Source organism: Leptidea sinapis, chromosome 46 (assembly GCF_905404315.1).
Source record: "Leptidea sinapis chromosome 46, ilLepSina1.1, whole genome shotgun sequence".
Lineage (NCBI taxonomy): Eukaryota > Metazoa > Arthropoda > Insecta > Lepidoptera > Pieridae > Leptidea > Leptidea sinapis.
The window spans coordinates 7644904-7662103 of NC_066310.1; the positions used below are offsets into that span (position 1 = coordinate 7644904).

General features: G+C 35.3%; 2 protein-coding genes across 3 annotated transcripts in view; both read right to left on the bottom strand.

The window, feature by feature from the left end:
* Positions 1–10843, bottom strand: part of LOC126977839 (UDP-glucosyltransferase 2-like) — a 72345-nt gene extending 61502 nt beyond the window's left edge. For both annotated transcript variants that reach the window (XM_050826470.1, XM_050826472.1), the window contains exons 1-3: positions 10742–10843; positions 1549–1701; positions 1045–1138 (exon numbers count right to left, since the gene is read on the bottom strand). In XM_050826470.1, the coding sequence (XP_050682427.1) occupies positions 1045–1138; positions 1549–1701 (247 nt within the window). In that variant the 5' untranslated portion in view covers positions 10742–10843. The remainder of the gene's footprint in view (positions 1–1044; positions 1139–1548; positions 1702–10741) is intronic.
* The window catches only part of LOC126977837 (UDP-glucosyltransferase 2-like), an 88092-nt gene that overhangs the window by 30688 nt on the left and 40204 nt on the right, over positions 1–17200 (bottom strand). The gene's annotated exons all lie outside the window — the stretch shown is intronic.

Genomic DNA, 17200 nt, shown 5'->3' on the forward strand with positions numbered 1-17200 from the left:
TTCCGCCGCGACCCGCTCTCGCCTCTCGCCTCCTCACGACTCAAGCACATCTCACCTATAACTATGTATGTAGTTACAAACCTATCTTGGATAACACTGACCAAATTACAATGGGACCACACGGGAAGCACCAGCTTTCAAATAAAAAAAGGACTATCAAAATCGGTTCACTCAGTCGAAAGTTTTAAGGTAACAAACATAAAAAAACAGACGAATTGAGAACCTCCTCCTTTTTTGAAGTTGGTTATAAAACAGTAAACACACACTAGATTAAACCCGTAAAAAGAAATAACTATACAAATTATAATTTCCAGAACATTCATAAATAAGTCACCTAAACTACCAGTGGGAGGCTCCTTTGCACAGGATGCCGGCTAGATTATGGGTACCACAATGGCGCCTATTTCTGACGTGAAGCAGTGTAAGCATTACTGTTATTCGGCCTGAAGGGCGCCGTAGCTAGTGAAATTACTAGGCAAATGTGACTTAACATCGTATATCTCAAGGTGACGAGCGCAGTTACAGTGCCGCTCAGAATTTTAGGGGTTTTTCAAGTATCCTGATCGTCACTGCATTGTAATGGGCAGGACGTATAAATTACCATTAGCTGAACGTCCTGCTAGTCTCGTCCCTTATTTTCATAAAAAAAAAAACACTTTTTTATTGAATTAGGCGTTACTTTGCGGAAATCCATAATTATACAAATTATTTAAGTCTTCTTTAGTGTTCATTCCGCCAATATTTGTTTTTAAAACAATTCGACACGTGTTTCGACTCTACACGAGGCATCCTCAGGACGTGTTGTCTCGGCAAAATCTGGCACGAGACTCAAATCACTAACTCAATCTAGGCGGAATTAACACTAAAGAAGACTTAAATAATTTGTATAAAAAAAACTACACTAAAGAATATCAACTAAAGACACATAATACAAAAACTATCGTGAATTACGCGAGCGAGCGGCGCATGCAGTATATTATAGTTACTGAGTTCTTTCGATAATCTCCTAGGTTACTTGTTTGTAAAACAGATTTACATAAATACCTTTGAGTATCTCTAGATTTTTGCTCACATCAATCTTCTTTATATTCCCTCCTTTGTATGAAAGATTTTCAGGCATAGCAGTTATGTATGTTACCTATTAAATTATTAAAGTAATGGTTTAATCAATGGCAATCGAGCTAATAATGCCTACTAAATTGTCGGCAATGTCATGAGAAGTTCAAAGTCATCATAATCTTAATTGGATGCTGTCAGGACACTGGGCTCACATATCAACAGTTATTATTTTGTATTTTATTAAATTCAATGTAAAATAACTCCACGCACACAAGCATCTTATAGTTGCCGTAATAAAAATGCTATTGTTCATAGATAGTGCGGTATTTAATTGGAGCGCAGCGGATACCAATCCTTAATCTAAGATTTACAGTATAAATACAGTAAAGAGCTGCTTGCATTGAGCAATTTATTTTTAGATAAATTTTTTGTACATTTAATTAATTTAAAAGTTCAAGGACCCCAGATTTTTTTTCAAATCTTACTTACCTCATGTCCTGCATTTGCTAAATATTTAGCAATACCATCGCTTAGTATTACATGACTTTTCCCTGGTAATGGACTTATTAATAATATTTTATACGAGTCGACGATGCCTGTTAAGAAGAGTAGTATGCAAGTTAAATGTAGAGACCACATCATCTGAAATTAAAAATAATAATTTATTATCTAATATATAAAATTCTCGTGTCATGGTGTCAAACTTTGAACTCCTCCGAAACGGCTTGACCGACTCTCATGATATTTTGAGTGCATAATGGGTAGGTCTTAGAATCGGACAACATCTATTTTTCATCCCTCTAAATGTTAAGGGTGGTCCACACGAATTTTTTTTTAAATTATGAGTCTGCTGACTCATAATCACAATCATATTAAAAAATACATACAACTTCAAATTTTCACCCATCTACGATCAACAGTTACTTTTGTATCGCGATTTTAATATCGGCAATGCAACGTTTGCTGGGTCAGCTAGTATATATATAGTTTTATCATAATAAGATACTTTTGAAGCGAAAACAGCTGTCAGTTCTTGTTTTTTTTTTTTATATATAACTGCTCCGTCGACTGAATGTCGACGATTCGGCCAACGTCAAGGTGGAGAGATTTTTTATTTTAATTTAGCTGATTGAAGTATAAAGAGTTGATTTAAAAGGAAATGATCGGTTGATATAGCTGTGGTTTTTTTGTGAACTGAAGAATAGGCAACAAGAGTTATTACGGTTAGTAATAAACACCCATAACACAACAATATTAACTACCTTGTTAGTATCTAATCTAAGTTTAAGGGAGAAATGTGTGAATGTAAGTGGGAATATGTGCCTAATAGAAGCGAAGAAAGTATGGAGGATAATAGTTACAGAGCTAAACAACATTTAAGAGAAATATTATTTATACGTCAACATGAAACATTGCAGTGGTGTTTCCGGTTACAACAAACCAAGAGGCGGTAAACTTAGTATATATTTAGAAAATATATATACATATACTCGAAATATGTAAGTATGTAAGAAAACACCCAAATCTATAGACTAAAATCATAGACGTGCCCCGGCAAAACACACCTCGCTTTAAAAATAATCTTTTGCAAACTAAATCTAAATTAACATTACACAGTTCCGTTTCCCTACCCAATGTCAGTTAAAATTTATAATAAGTTACCAGAACACTTAAAAGCCGAAACCAATATAAGCTCTTTGAAAAAGTTACTTTTGGAAAAAAGTTACTATTCTATTATTGAATACTTAGAGGAAAAAAATATTTGAATGTCTGCCCCTCTGTTGTTCATTGCTATGCCTTACGAAGTGCATGTGATAATTATTTAGTACTACAATTTTGTTTAGTAACTAATTCGCATGTAACGCAATTTAATTAAATAAATAAATAAAAATAAAAGTTTGATAGGTCATACATAGAGACATTTTTATGTTTTATATATTAAAATAACTAATAATTTTAATAATAACTTCTTGTACGATAGCTATTCTCATAACTATAACTTATTTGGGGCAAGATAATTTGTGTAAAGTGTCAATATTATTATTAATCTCATCTCCTCGCGGTCGCGCCGGCGCGCCGGTCCAAAGGTAAAGTCCGTTCGTTAAATTCGTATTATTGCCATACCCCCTTTCATAATAGTCTGGTAACTTAAAACATTGCTAATTCTCACTCTGTCTTCTTCTATTGACCTAAGTCAGAATGAAAAAAAACACTCCTTAGCGGCTGTTTAAAGTTAGCGGACCATTATGAATAAGGGGGATAGTGTTCAACTCTTACAGATCACAGAAAAAATATTGTACATTTTTCCATCCGATTTATTTGGAAACATAGTCTTTAACAATTGTTAAAATAAAATATATGAAAAAATAAATATTCATCCTACTATCCTACTAATATATTATATAAATGTGAAAGTTTGTAAGAATGTATGGATGTATGTTTGTAACTCTGTCACGCAAAAAATACTGAATGGATTTTAATGAAACTTATAATAATATAGCTTACACATCAGAATAACACATAGGCTATCATTCATATAGATATATTATGAATTATCCAAAATATGTCAAGTAGGTAGGGAATCTCTGCTATCTTCAAGCTATTCTTGTGTGCGCTGCAAAAGCGGTAGGAGTTCCTAATATACAAGTAATGTATAATGGAAATGTCCTACAAAAAGCCCGCGACAGCATCTTTTACGTGTAAGCCATTATCGCCAAAATAGTGAACCATCAATACAATAAAAATTATTAATTTATTTCTAACGCGACAACAAATTGATTGATTACACAAATATTTGATAGTTATGAAAATGACGATAAACAACCGAGTGCACAATATTATGTTGGGGTCAGGTGGCGGTCGAATGGGACGGTGGGGTCTGACGATTACGGACGGGGAAATTTGTTAATACGCCTGCAGTTCCCATTAAAAGTTGTTTTTTCAATTACTATCACCAAACAGCAGATTCAAATCTTAAAGGTAGCAGGCATACGTTTAGGCACACCATGTTTTTCCCACGGCCAGCTCTACGTGGCTTGCGCACGCGTTTCTAAATTATAACATCTGCATGTTTAAACTGATCGAAAAAAATCGTTAAACATACATAGGCTGCACTAAAAGTATCGGGAATGGAATATTTCCACTGTTCCTGTCATATTAAAATCTTTTTAATTGAAAACTCCTTGGTTTTAAAAATCGAATACCATTTTATTTAAAAAAAGATTCTCGGTCTTGTCACAAGGTCTTGTCAAACTTGTTTAGTCGTTGAGAAAATGGAATTGACTCGAGAAAATTCTAGAGCGATGATTTATTATGACTTTCGAAGTGGTATAACACAAAAACAGTGTGTTGACCGGATGATTTCTGCATTTGGTGTGAAGCCCCATCCAAAACCACAATTTATCGCTAGTTTGCTGAATTTCAACGTGGACGTGTCAAGCTCAATGATGATCCCCGTCAAGGTCGTCCAAAAACTTCAGTCACCAAAGAAAACGTTGATGCTGTGCGTAAGCTGATTGAGGAAGATCGACATATGACATACCGCGAAATTCAGGCAACTTTAGACATTGGCATGAGTCTAATACAAATAATCTTGCATGAATAATAAGGTGTAAAAAAGTTGCTTTCCCGATGGATACCGCATTTGCTCTGTGAAGAACAAAAAGCGGCTCGCGTTACTTGGTGCGTCAGATCTCTCGAAAGATTCCAAGCAGGATCCTCAAATGCTGTATACAACATCGTATCAGGTGACGAATCTTGGATATACGCGTACGGACCCGAAACATAAAAACAGTCACGAGATTGGGTGTTCGAAAATGAGCCAACAAAAATTGTTCGTTCACGGAGTGTTGCAAAAAAAATTATGGCCACGTTTGTCTCCAAAACCGGCCATGTTGCGACTATTCCTCTTGAGGGAGAAAGAACGGTTATTGCAGAATGGTATACTAGCATTTGTTTGCCAAAGGTCGTTTCTGAACTGCGTAAAGAGAACTGCAACCGCCGCATCATCCTCCATCACGACAATGCGAGTACTCACACCGCGCACAGAACAAAAGAGTTTTTGGAGCAAGAAAACATAGAATTATTAGACCATCCACCGTACAGCCCCGACCTAAAGCCTAATGATTTCTATACTTTCCCTAAAATAAGGACGAAATTGCGTGGTCAGAGATTTTCATCGCCTGAAGAAACTGTGGACGGCCATTTTGGAGACCCCAATTTCCGAATGGAATGGTTGCTTCAAGGATTGGTTCCATCGTATGGAAAAATGTGTCAAAGTTCGCGGAGAATACTTCGAATAGCAATAAATACATTTTTAAATTGTAATGTTGTGTCACTTCCTTGATTCCCGAAATATTCAGTGCCGCCCTCGGAGTATATTGCAGTAGCTTCCTATAACTTTTGGATTACCAACAATCATCATATACATTCTTACGTATATGTATATCCTTACAAACTATAGCGAGTATAAAACCTATTACTATTTACACCAGGAACAGACATAAACTTATAATGCCTACTACTCGGCTTTGTCGAGTTAGTAAGTCTTTTGTGGGGCGATGTATATGCTTTTACAACAAGATCCCAGAAAATGTTCAAAACGAAAGTATTACGATGTTCAAAAGAATTGTTAAAAAACGTTTGTGTGGTAAAGATTACTATAACATTAATGAATATCTTAATGATGCCACAGATTGGGAATGGAGCGACCGCCCTCAGGCTATTAAATAATAAGTTTAATTATGCAATATTACTTTATATTTTGATAAATCGAAAAATTAAGATTAGAATTTAGACTAAAAATAATTATTAGGCAAAACAACATTTGCCAGGTCATCTAGTATATTATATTTATTGTACACATATTTTAAAATGAAATAAAGTATTATTGTTATTATATTGTAACTTTACAATATAATAATAATAATACTTATTATAATAGTTAACAACACATATACATAAGTATGTATATGTGTTGTTAACTATTATAGCATGCAAAATCATATTTTTGGCGATATTACATTAATTATATTATATACTAGCTGACCCAGCAAACGTTGCATTGCCATGTAAAGTAATAAAAAAAATTCAATAATTAAAATTTTTGACGTATAAAAAATAGATGACGACCGATTCTCAGACCTACCAAATATATCGTACTACAATAATCAGTATATGCGATTGCCATCTTGCAACTCTATTGCGTATCTGTGGATGGAATAGAATAATATTAAAATCGCAGTACAAAAATTAGGTGTTGATCGTAGACGGGTGAAAATTTGAATTTGTATTTATTTTTTAATGCTGAATCATCTATATATATAAAAATGAATTGTTCGTTAGTCTCGCAAAAAATTCGAGAACGGCTGGACCGATTTGACTATTTTTGGTCTTGAATTATTCGTGGAAGTCCAGAGAAGGTTTAAAAGGTGAATAAATATGAAAATGCTCGGAATTAAATAAAAACAACGGTTTTGTTTTTCCTTTGATGTGTCCCCCACATCGTTTCATTGTCCGTCGTTCAGAAATCAAATTGAAAGAATAGTTTAAAATGAATAACTCACTAGAATTTATATCTTTCTAACTTTGTCAGGAGGTAAAAAATAAACTTAATTTTATATACAGAACAACGTCTGTCGGGTCAGCTAGTAATAAAATAAGAAATATGCAGGGGTAGTGACCCTTATCATTTAGGGGTATTAAAAATAGATGTTAGCCAACTCTCAGACCTACCCGATATACACATAAATTTTCAAACAAATTGGTTTAGTTTCGGAAGAGTTTGGAACACCGGGACACGAGAATTTTATATATAAGAAACTAGCCGTTGCCGCCCGCTTCGCTGGGCGAATTTTAAATCGGAATAGATTAATAAAGGAACTTTGAAATAACCATCAGCCATAAACCATCTAGGATAAATTTCACATCGAATGGTGGTAGTTTCATGTCGATACGATTGGTTTAGGCGTGATTGAGCCTCAAACAAAGACTTTTTTCATTATATATATATATAGAGGAAACTAAGAACTTCACTTATACTGCTTTTGAATTTACTTTGGCATCAGAAATCATCATCATCAGAATAAAGAGCTACATATGTCTAAAGCTGCACTCCAATAGAAACTTTAATTATTACAATAATGTATTAATTGGTGTGATTTCTTCAAATCTATAAATTAGAAGTAAAAGTACGTGAGTTACTTGGAGGTTGTTTAGAAACAAGCCAAGAAAAATGAATGTGTGACTTCAAAGTCAAAGTCAAATAAACTTTATTCAAATATGCATAAACTAAGCGCTTTTGAAACGTCACTACAAATATTTCGTGAAATTATTGAATTTACCTAATGTTCGTAAACAGTTGAGGTCGTGAAAAGAACATATATAAGTTTAAATTTTTGATGAAAATTGCGGAGTCACCTCTATGTGAGTCATGTGGAACAATTGAGGATGTTGAGCACTTGTTAAAGGAATATGACCGATTTCAGTCTAGTACAGACAAAATTGTAGGACTTATGGGTTTGAACAGATTTTATACTGGCATGTTTGTAAATATTCTTGCCCGCCCTGCATCTAAGGATGCCATAAGTCTTATTTGTTGAACACTATAGATATAACTTGTTTTTCGTTTTATTAACTTTTTTTTAGTTTGTTAAGTTAAGAACTTTGTTTTTCTTTTGTCTTTTTAATGTACCTAGATTATAATGGGGCTGACATGAACATACGTATAAAAGCCCCTATCAATAAAGAAAGAAAAAAACATATATATATATAAGAAACTCAACGGCCACTCATTTCAATCAAATAGATTGTTTTACAATGGCTGTAATACACACAACAAATTGGTTTGTATGATGTTGCATCCAATATATGTGATGTCTTTGATTAATATAAACTATTTCATATAAAGAAATAAAGACTTAGCTGTATAAATATAAATTATCGTAAATTGGATGCATCAACCTTTAGAGCTTGAACTCATTGTTTGTGTAAGGATGCTCCGTGAACATGATGGTCGTGATTACTGTCACAATTAGTAATTGCATCTAACAAATATTAACTATAACAGGCCGGCCTGGCACCACAAGCAGCACCCGTTCACGAGTTGACGCATGGACCAGTATTAGTTCGTGAAATACAAAAGACTTACTGATGATATGTGATCCCAGTGTCTTTATTTCTTGTACTTAGTATTATTTTTATAAAGTTTTACGCAACCCGGCGTTTTAGTTTCAAATATAAGCAAAGATTAACAGATCATGTGGCACGTCAACGTCACACATTGTTCGAGACTGGCTCGAGTACGCCCAATTGGGCATAGTATTAGTTGCCGCACTTTTCGTCTTCCACTGCGGTATGTAGTTGGAGCGCAGCGGTTTCCTCTTCACAGTTTTGCAATTCGGATTCTTTCTATCCAGGGATGCTACACTGTAAGCACCGTTTATTTGCAGTCACCACTAGTTTTAACTGACACGTAGGGTTGTGATGTGGCAACTATTGCTGCAACAGATACCTCCAGAACACGATGGACGGCATGAGCGAGGTCGTTCGAGGAGGGATCCTCCAATTCTGACAGAGTGGGAGGTTTTTTTTTATGTTTAAGACATTTATTGTTCCATAAAGCAATTTCCACTTTAATGGAACATACAGGCTATGTTATAAAAATTGGGTTACAAAATTGCATTTTAAAGCGTTCATAGTAATTAATAATAGGTTAAGTAGTATAGATTATAAGTATAGATTATATAAATTTCTACTATATATTATAATATTTTATAAAGGTTATAATACTAGTGGTTAGTTTTAGAGCACCGCCGAATTCCACCTTCGCACGACACGCCACAAGTTAGGATATCATGCCCACCTGGATGTTTGGCCTCCTCCTGGTACTCCACAGTGCGATTTTCAAGGAGCTTTCTTCTACGTACCACAAAGCTGTGGAATGAACTTCCTTGTGCGGTGTTTCCGGGACGATACAAAATGGGTACCTTCAAAGAAAGCGCGTACACCTAAAGGCCGGCAACGCTCCTGTGAATCCTCTGGTGTTGCAAGAGATTGTGGACGGCGGGTATCACTTAACTCCAGGTAAACCGTATACTCGTTTGTCCTCGTTCTCCAATCGACAAAATTATATCGACGCGGGACGGTCGACGTCAAAAGTCGACGCGAGCCACGGTTGAGTCACAACTCACTACACAAGATTACATAGATTCACCGATAACGAAATACTAGATGTGACAACAGACTTCCCGGGGTTAAATCTCTTCCAGGAACGCTGTCACATAATTTCTTGACATGAAACATTAGCGTCACTTGGCTGATTCTTCACGCCGCAGCCCCTTCAGTATCCATGACCCTCCTACATCAACAGAGACCCTATCGATTGTACACGTTACGAAGTTATTATATTTACGCCCAGGGGATGCACAGGGTAAATTATAAATTATAATAATGATGGTGACACTGTTTCTTTATCTTTGTAATTTAGTTTAAATAAAATTATTTTGTTTATACTCGAAATTTTTGGTGTGTTGGTACAGGTCTAATACTCGATCATATGCAATGCATGCTATAAATCAGTAGAAAATTGTTCAGGAAGGCCAAGATTTTTTAATTTATATTTTTAATAAGAATAATAATGACGCACTCTTACACAAATTATGTTGCCCCAAACTAGGCATAGCCTGTACTATGGGTCCAACACAACTATATATTTAATACAATACACTTAAACATACATAAATACATAATATAAACATCCAAAACGCGGAAACAAATATTCATATTCATCATATAAATTATTGCACCTACCGTGATTCGAACCCGGGACTTCTAGCTGAGTAGGCAGGGTCACTAACTACTTGACTATAGGTGTTGTCATATTATATCATATTTGTAAAGATTTTTTCTATCTCAATAGATTAGATCTCAGTAAATGTAACTTGTATGTGATATTAAAATAATAAACTAATCAGTCATGGATTATTAATCTTTTTTTACTATTTAATAGTAGCCGTTATTCACTAATATTTTTCAATCTTTCTTTGAGCAATTTTTTTTTACAATTTTTGTGATATTAATGTATAAAATAATACTGGTTGTTACCGGAGCGATATTCAATAAATATTGCAGTTATACGACGTTTTACCGCTCCAACAATGGAAAGACACACACACGCTAATTTCAAGTACATATCTATACTAATATTATAAAGTTGCAGGGTTTGTTTGTTTGTTTGAACGCGCTAATCTCTGGTACTACTGGCCCGATTTGAATGATTCTTTCAGTGTTGGGTAGTCCATTTATCGAGGAAGGCTATATGCTATGTTTTTTTTTCAAAATTAGGGATCTGTAATAAAATTGCTATTTTGTAACACAAGGTGTAAAATCGAAAACCTATTTTTGCGTGCGCTGCAAAAACTATTGACAATAGAACAAAATGATGTACAGGCTATAATTACTTACTTATTATTACTTATAAAACTATCGCGTGAATTATACTTTATATGGCATAACAACGTTTGCCGGGTCAGCTAGACCAAAATATATTTAATTCGCCACACCGACATCAAAGAAAATAGTATCTTAAAAAATTACCGTAGGAAAAAGTAGTTTATTCCCTTGATTTTATTGTATTATATTGCATAAAAATGACCCATTATAATATAAAAGGTAAAATACTCACTATTATACCGGTAAATAAAAATCTTCAACCAACTCATAAGTATCACTCCAATATACTAAAACCGAACACGATCAAAGCAACAGGAAAACTGATAGATCTAAGAATGATTAATAACGGGTGTGATTTGTAAATTACTTTAAAGGTGCTTATAGACGAGCAATATAACGAAGGTAATAATTGTTTTGTGGTGAGTAATTATGAACAGCTTTGAAATTAAACAAAACCAGCTTAATATATACACAGTAATTGATCAGAAAAAAGGGCAATACTGTTTTCAATTAATAACAAACAGACCATTAGGACTTTTAGGAAAATATACTATTGGCAAACCTTATTTAACTGATAAAAAATTAAAATAATATAAACGATATTTTCAAGCATTATTTGTAATCGATCGTTTCATCGTACTATCATACAAATAAACATTTTACAATAAAACAAAATAACAATGTTTGTACTTATTAATGTATAGTTTATTTAATTTAAGTATATCATCACTATCATCAGTTAGAAGACCTCCACTGCTGGACACAGGCTTCACCCAAAGATCTCCACGATGATCGGTCATGCGCTGCCTTCATCTAACGTGTTCTGGCGACCTTGACCAGGTCGTTGGTCCGTCTTGTGGAGTGCCTACCAATTCCTTGTCTTCCGGTTCGCCATTCGAGGATTTTTCTGTCCCACCGGCTATCTGTCCATCGAACTATGTGCCCAGCCCACTGCCACTTCAGTTTCGCAATTATTTGCGCTATGTCAGTGACTTTGTTCCCCTACGGATCTCCTCATGTCTGATACGATCTCGCAAGGAAACTCAATATATTGTCTTGTACAATGTAGAGGCTATGTCTAGTATTGGGGAACGATTATTTGCGTAAAAGTGTGTTACATCGTACAAAATATAACAGTATTAACTTGTCTTGTTTTTGGTATATCTAAAGATATTTCGATTGGGAACACATGTGATCTTAGTAGTGTTAATATTTTCTGAGCAAATTATTAGAAAATAGCCCAGGGGGTGGCGGATCACGCCGATGAGATTACGCTAACCTCGACAGCTTTAGACCGTTGTAAATATTGGTAAATAATTAAGCATATTTTATTAAATTGATAAATTATAGAGACGTATAATTACTACATTTAATATTGACAATCGCAATTGAGCGTCTGAAGGCGTTATAAATTTTAAGATTCGAGCCACTCATTATGAGATATGTATTGTGTCATAATTATGATAAAAAATGGCGCTGTTTTGTAGCCTTGAGTGTCTGTTGGTTTTATTAGCTTTTGCGATTTCGCGATAGCATAACGATAATTACTCGTATGTGCATAAGAGTAGTTGATAACACTTTAGACGCTCTTATAAATCATATTTTAATAATCATAATAAATTAAATTGATATAAAAAGATAGATATACACACATTAACTTTATCTAAGGATATTCCACATTTTCTGAATCATTTTTTTATGGAATATGAGGTCAAACGAGCGTACGGGTCACCTGGTGTTACGTGATCACCGCCGCCCACAATCTCTTGCAACACCAGAGGAATCACAGGAGCGTTGCCGGCTTTTAAGGAAGGAGTAGGCTTCTAGGATTATTTGTGTATTAATTCTAGAAGTGAGGGTTATTACTTTAAAAACATAACAATTACTTTGCATTTGCTACAGGGACTAAACTGGGGTTGAGCAGGTTATCAACTGTAATGTAGATCCTGTAGATGAAGCCACAACCTGAGAGTTGAACAAAGACATATCAAGATTTATGAACTTTACGTCACTCGAACGGTTAGCTCAGTTGGAAGATCACTCGAGGTCGTGGGTTCGAGTCCCGCATCGTACATAAAATTTTGTTTGTTTATTTTCTGACTTTTCAGGAAATCTATAAACAATTTCTAAAGTGAACTATATTATCTTATGGAATGAAAAAAACAACAGCTAGCAGGTCATCGACCATCATTTTCACGATCATACACAAGCAATGAATTCAAGCTCTAAAGGTTGATGCATCCAATATACGATAATTTATATTTATACAGTTTATTTTTTATTAATTTTTATGAAATTAATTATATTATTTAAACATGACCCATATATTGGATGCAACACCTTATAAACTAATTTATTCACTTCTACAATAAAGTCCCAGCCACTGATCAGGCATTATCTATAAATAAATTTAAATGTTTTATAAAAAAATGGCTCTGTCGTAAATCCTATTACTCCACTGCTGAATATCTAAATGATCGGACAGCCTGGGACTAGATTGTGATTATTTTATAGCGATAGAAATGACTGTACAATATTGTATATTTTTATTGAAAAGAGCGCAAAAAAAAGAATGCTGGGAGAGTTTCTTGCGCCGCTTCTTCTCTCTCAGAGCGCCATTTGTTTCCGAAGCGGTAGTAGTATCTAGTAGTATAAGAAATGACATCAAAAAGAATTCTAAAGGAATCAATTTTGAGAAAATAAATGCCTTTTATGCCTTTTTATGCATTTTATTATGTATATAACAGCCGTTGTAAATACTCTATTTGATTGAAAAGAGTGGCCGTTGAGATTCTTGTAAGTTCTTCTCCCGAGCTCAACTTTTTACGAACATAGAGTAAGTTCAGTAATTAAAGAAAATTTTTGAAGTGACTACTCAAAACCGCTTAGGTTAAGCCTAATTGAATTAAGTTTTTTTACCTTGACTTTCAGTTGGTGCGTAAGTCTTCTTTCACACCAATTCAAAGTGAACCTAAAGAAGTGATGAATTAAATTATTAAAATCTTTCGTGAGACATTATTTACTTTATTTATTTAAATCGGCTTTCCTGACGATTGTAATTATAAATAAAAAAAGTTAATTTGATGACTTGCTTATGCCCGCGACTTCGACGTTCTCTCGTCTCTTGAACTTTTAAGCGTTCCACAAATCCAAGATATTATGACGCTTTTTCAGACCTTTCACACATCTGGGAACAGCGAGTTGCTCTGCTGATTCGCTTGTTAAGACGCGTTTTATATATTTTGGATATATAAGGGGCGGGACACACAGATAAGACGTAAGACCAGAGGGTCTACCATCAACTTTTAATAAGCAATGCGATTCCGATCCAGTTCAGTTTAGGTACCTAAACTGAATCACCAAAATTCGTACCATGAAGTGCTTTTGCGTTTGGATCGCTTATGAAGAATGAACAAAAAAAAATTGCGTTTCGAAACCTAAAATGATATGATTTTAGAGGTTTTTTTGGGTAGAAAATACTAAAAATACATTTTAATATTGCAATTGTGTTAAATTATAAAACATTACGCCCTTTTTTATGCTTATTAAATAATAGTAATATAAATAAATATAGTTAGTAATATAGTATTTCCTCTGAGGAAGTAGCAACTTTTTTCGAATCGGTCACTTTGACAAATTAGCTATCCAGTTTAGGTTGAAATAACACCTCATGGTGCGAATGAATGAACGAACTAAATCAGTTTGCGATTCAGTTGATATCATTTTTGACAATCAATTGACATCATTGCGATTTAATCAGTTGATTTGTCGTCAACCTAAATTAGATAGCTCTAATCACGTCGTGGTACGAAATAGCAAAGCAGTTCATTTTAGGTCTCAGACGCGGTGCCCCTTCAGTAAACTTTCATACAAAATGTATAGAAGCGTCGAGACACCGTTGGACACGACGTTTCGACGACTCGACTGCGCCCTATACGTACGGCACGCTATGATTGCCGTTTTGACGTTCGTCCACTCATGAAGTTTCGTATTAATTAATAATTACATTGAAAGACAAATTACTGTTCTTTATTGTCAATAGTGACGTGCAGTTGGTCATAAAAATTTATCGATTGTATAATTTTAGGACACAAGATTTATTTATTACATTGACTTCTAAACTATATTAGGGTCCCGCGAACATTTATTTTTAATTTTTATAAGATTCTAATTATTAGTGTACTTATTTACCACAAAGCACGGCATTTATTTTACGAAATTCAAATTTATTAAAAATTAATTCTAATACGATCGCTGGCCAGCAAACCTACAACCACCGGCAAACTCGCGTCAATGCTCAATGCAAAACAAAGCAGTTTTGACTTAACTAGTATAAATTGTGAGTGTACTGTGATTGTGATATGGTTTTGACCTGGCTTTGGATTTCGGATATTTATACTGTTGACCCTTGCTCGTTAATTTGGACTCTGGCCGAACGTACGCAGAGAACTGTTCTAAACGGACAGACACGTGAGTTCGTTAAACGCCTTTGTTACTATTTCGATCGTGAATCCCAAAATGGAGGGCCAATTTTACCTATAACGTCAGTGGTTGAACGCGTAGCTGATGCGCTTCATATCGGACAAAGAACTGTTTGACGAATAACTAAAGAATAATATGGCGAGACTGGCACAGAAGAAACTAAACTTCACACACCAAAAAAGAGAAAACGAGCAAAACCAGTCGTAGGCATCGATAGCTTTCATTCCGATGCCATCCAAATACATGTGTACGGCTACTATTTACGGAAGGAGTATCCAACAAGAAAAAAGTTAGTGCAATCACTGAAGGAAGCTGGTTTATTCTTCGGTGGGGAAATTTCTTTAACGAAGATTTTGAAGACCGTTGGAATTCGATACAAACAATGTAACAAACGCAAAATATTGATGGAAAGATATGATATCGTGATGGCAAGATATAGTTTTTTACGGCAAGTGAATGAAATAGAAAATTGGCAAAATGTAGTGTTTTTAGATGAAACATGGCTTAATGCTAACCATACTGTAAACCGTTCTTGGACCGATGACACTGCAGCATCTACGTCCAAAGTTCCTGTTGGAAAAGGAACGCTACTTATAATTTGTCACGCCGGAACTATCAACCGATTTGTCGAAGGTTCTTTCATGGCTTTTTCGTCAAAAACCTACTATCATGAAGAAATGAATGGAGAAAAGTTTACTGAATGGTTTACCTCAATGTTGTGTAGCCTCCCTGAACCATCTTTTTTTTTTTTACTGGTGTTAAGTGATCACCGCCGCCCACACTCTCTTGCAACACCAGAGGAATCACAGGAGCGTTGCCGGCTTTTGGAAGGTGTACGCGCTTTTCTTGAAGGTACCCATGTCGTATCGTCCCGGAAACACCGCACAAGGAAGCTCATTCCACAGCTTCGTAGTGCGAGGAAGAAAGCTCCTTGAAAACCGCACTGTGGAGGACCGCCACACATCAGGATGGTGGGGATGATATCGTAACTTGTGGCGTGTCGCGCGAAGGTGAAATTCGGCGGCAGGAATCAGGTTGAACAGCTCTTCGGAACACTCCCCGTGATAAATGCGGTAGAAGACACACAATGAAGCCAAGTGATCCAGCCGTTCACAGGGCGCTAGATCCCCGACAATTCGAGCTGCTCTGCGTTGCACGCGGTCAAATGGATCGAGCTGATACTGGGGTGCGCCAGACCAGAGATGACAGCAATACTCCATGTGAGGCCGGACCTTCGCTTTGTAGAGCGCTAGAATGTGGGCCGGCTTGAAGTAATGCCGTGCTCTATTTATGACGCCTAGTTTCTTCGAAGCCAATTTGGCTTTGCCCTCCAGATGGCCACTGCTCGAATTGGCAATTGCTCGAGATTTCGAGACCCAGTTTTCCGATACTAGGCGAGGCTTTCAGGGAAGCGTTCTCGAAGAGCGGTGATATCTATTATAATAATCTATTATAATTATGGATAACGCCCCATACCACTCGGTGCAAATTGACAAGCCACCTGCCCAATCCCAAAAGAAAGCTGACATCGTCTCATGGCTTCAAAAAAATGGCGTAGATGTAAACATCAATATGTTAAAAGCGGATACGGTTACGTCATCGACGAAATAGCGTTAGAACATGGGCACAGAGTTATACGGTTACCGCCTTACCATTATGAATATAATGCAATTGAGTTGATGTGGGCTCAAATTAAGGGATACTCGTATGCTGCAAGACGCAATACAGAACCCCCATTTACCACAGTAAAAATGATAAAAATATTAGAAGAAGCTTGCGAGCATGTGACTAAAGGAGACTAGGAAAAGGTTGTGAATAGAACTGTTTAATTAATAAGGGAAGATTCATTAGAAAGAGATGTGAAAATAGATAATATTTTAGAAAACGAACTTGTAATTAATGTAGGTGATTATAGCAGTGAGGACAGTGAAAATAGCCGTATGGACGAATCTGATTAAATCTGGCCTTTTGTCACACCTTTATTTGGTCACTTTTTGTATTCATATGTGTCTTATGTGCATATAAAGTATGTATATTCATTTTCATTCCAATATTCAGTTCGTTCAAATATGTGAGGTAAACATTTATATTTTTGTTTTATTGAACCTTTTTAATCAGGGACTACTTGCAACAAAAACTAATAGATTTGATTATATGTTTTTCGAGAATAAATTGACATTTCACATCAGTATTATAATATGTCAAAACG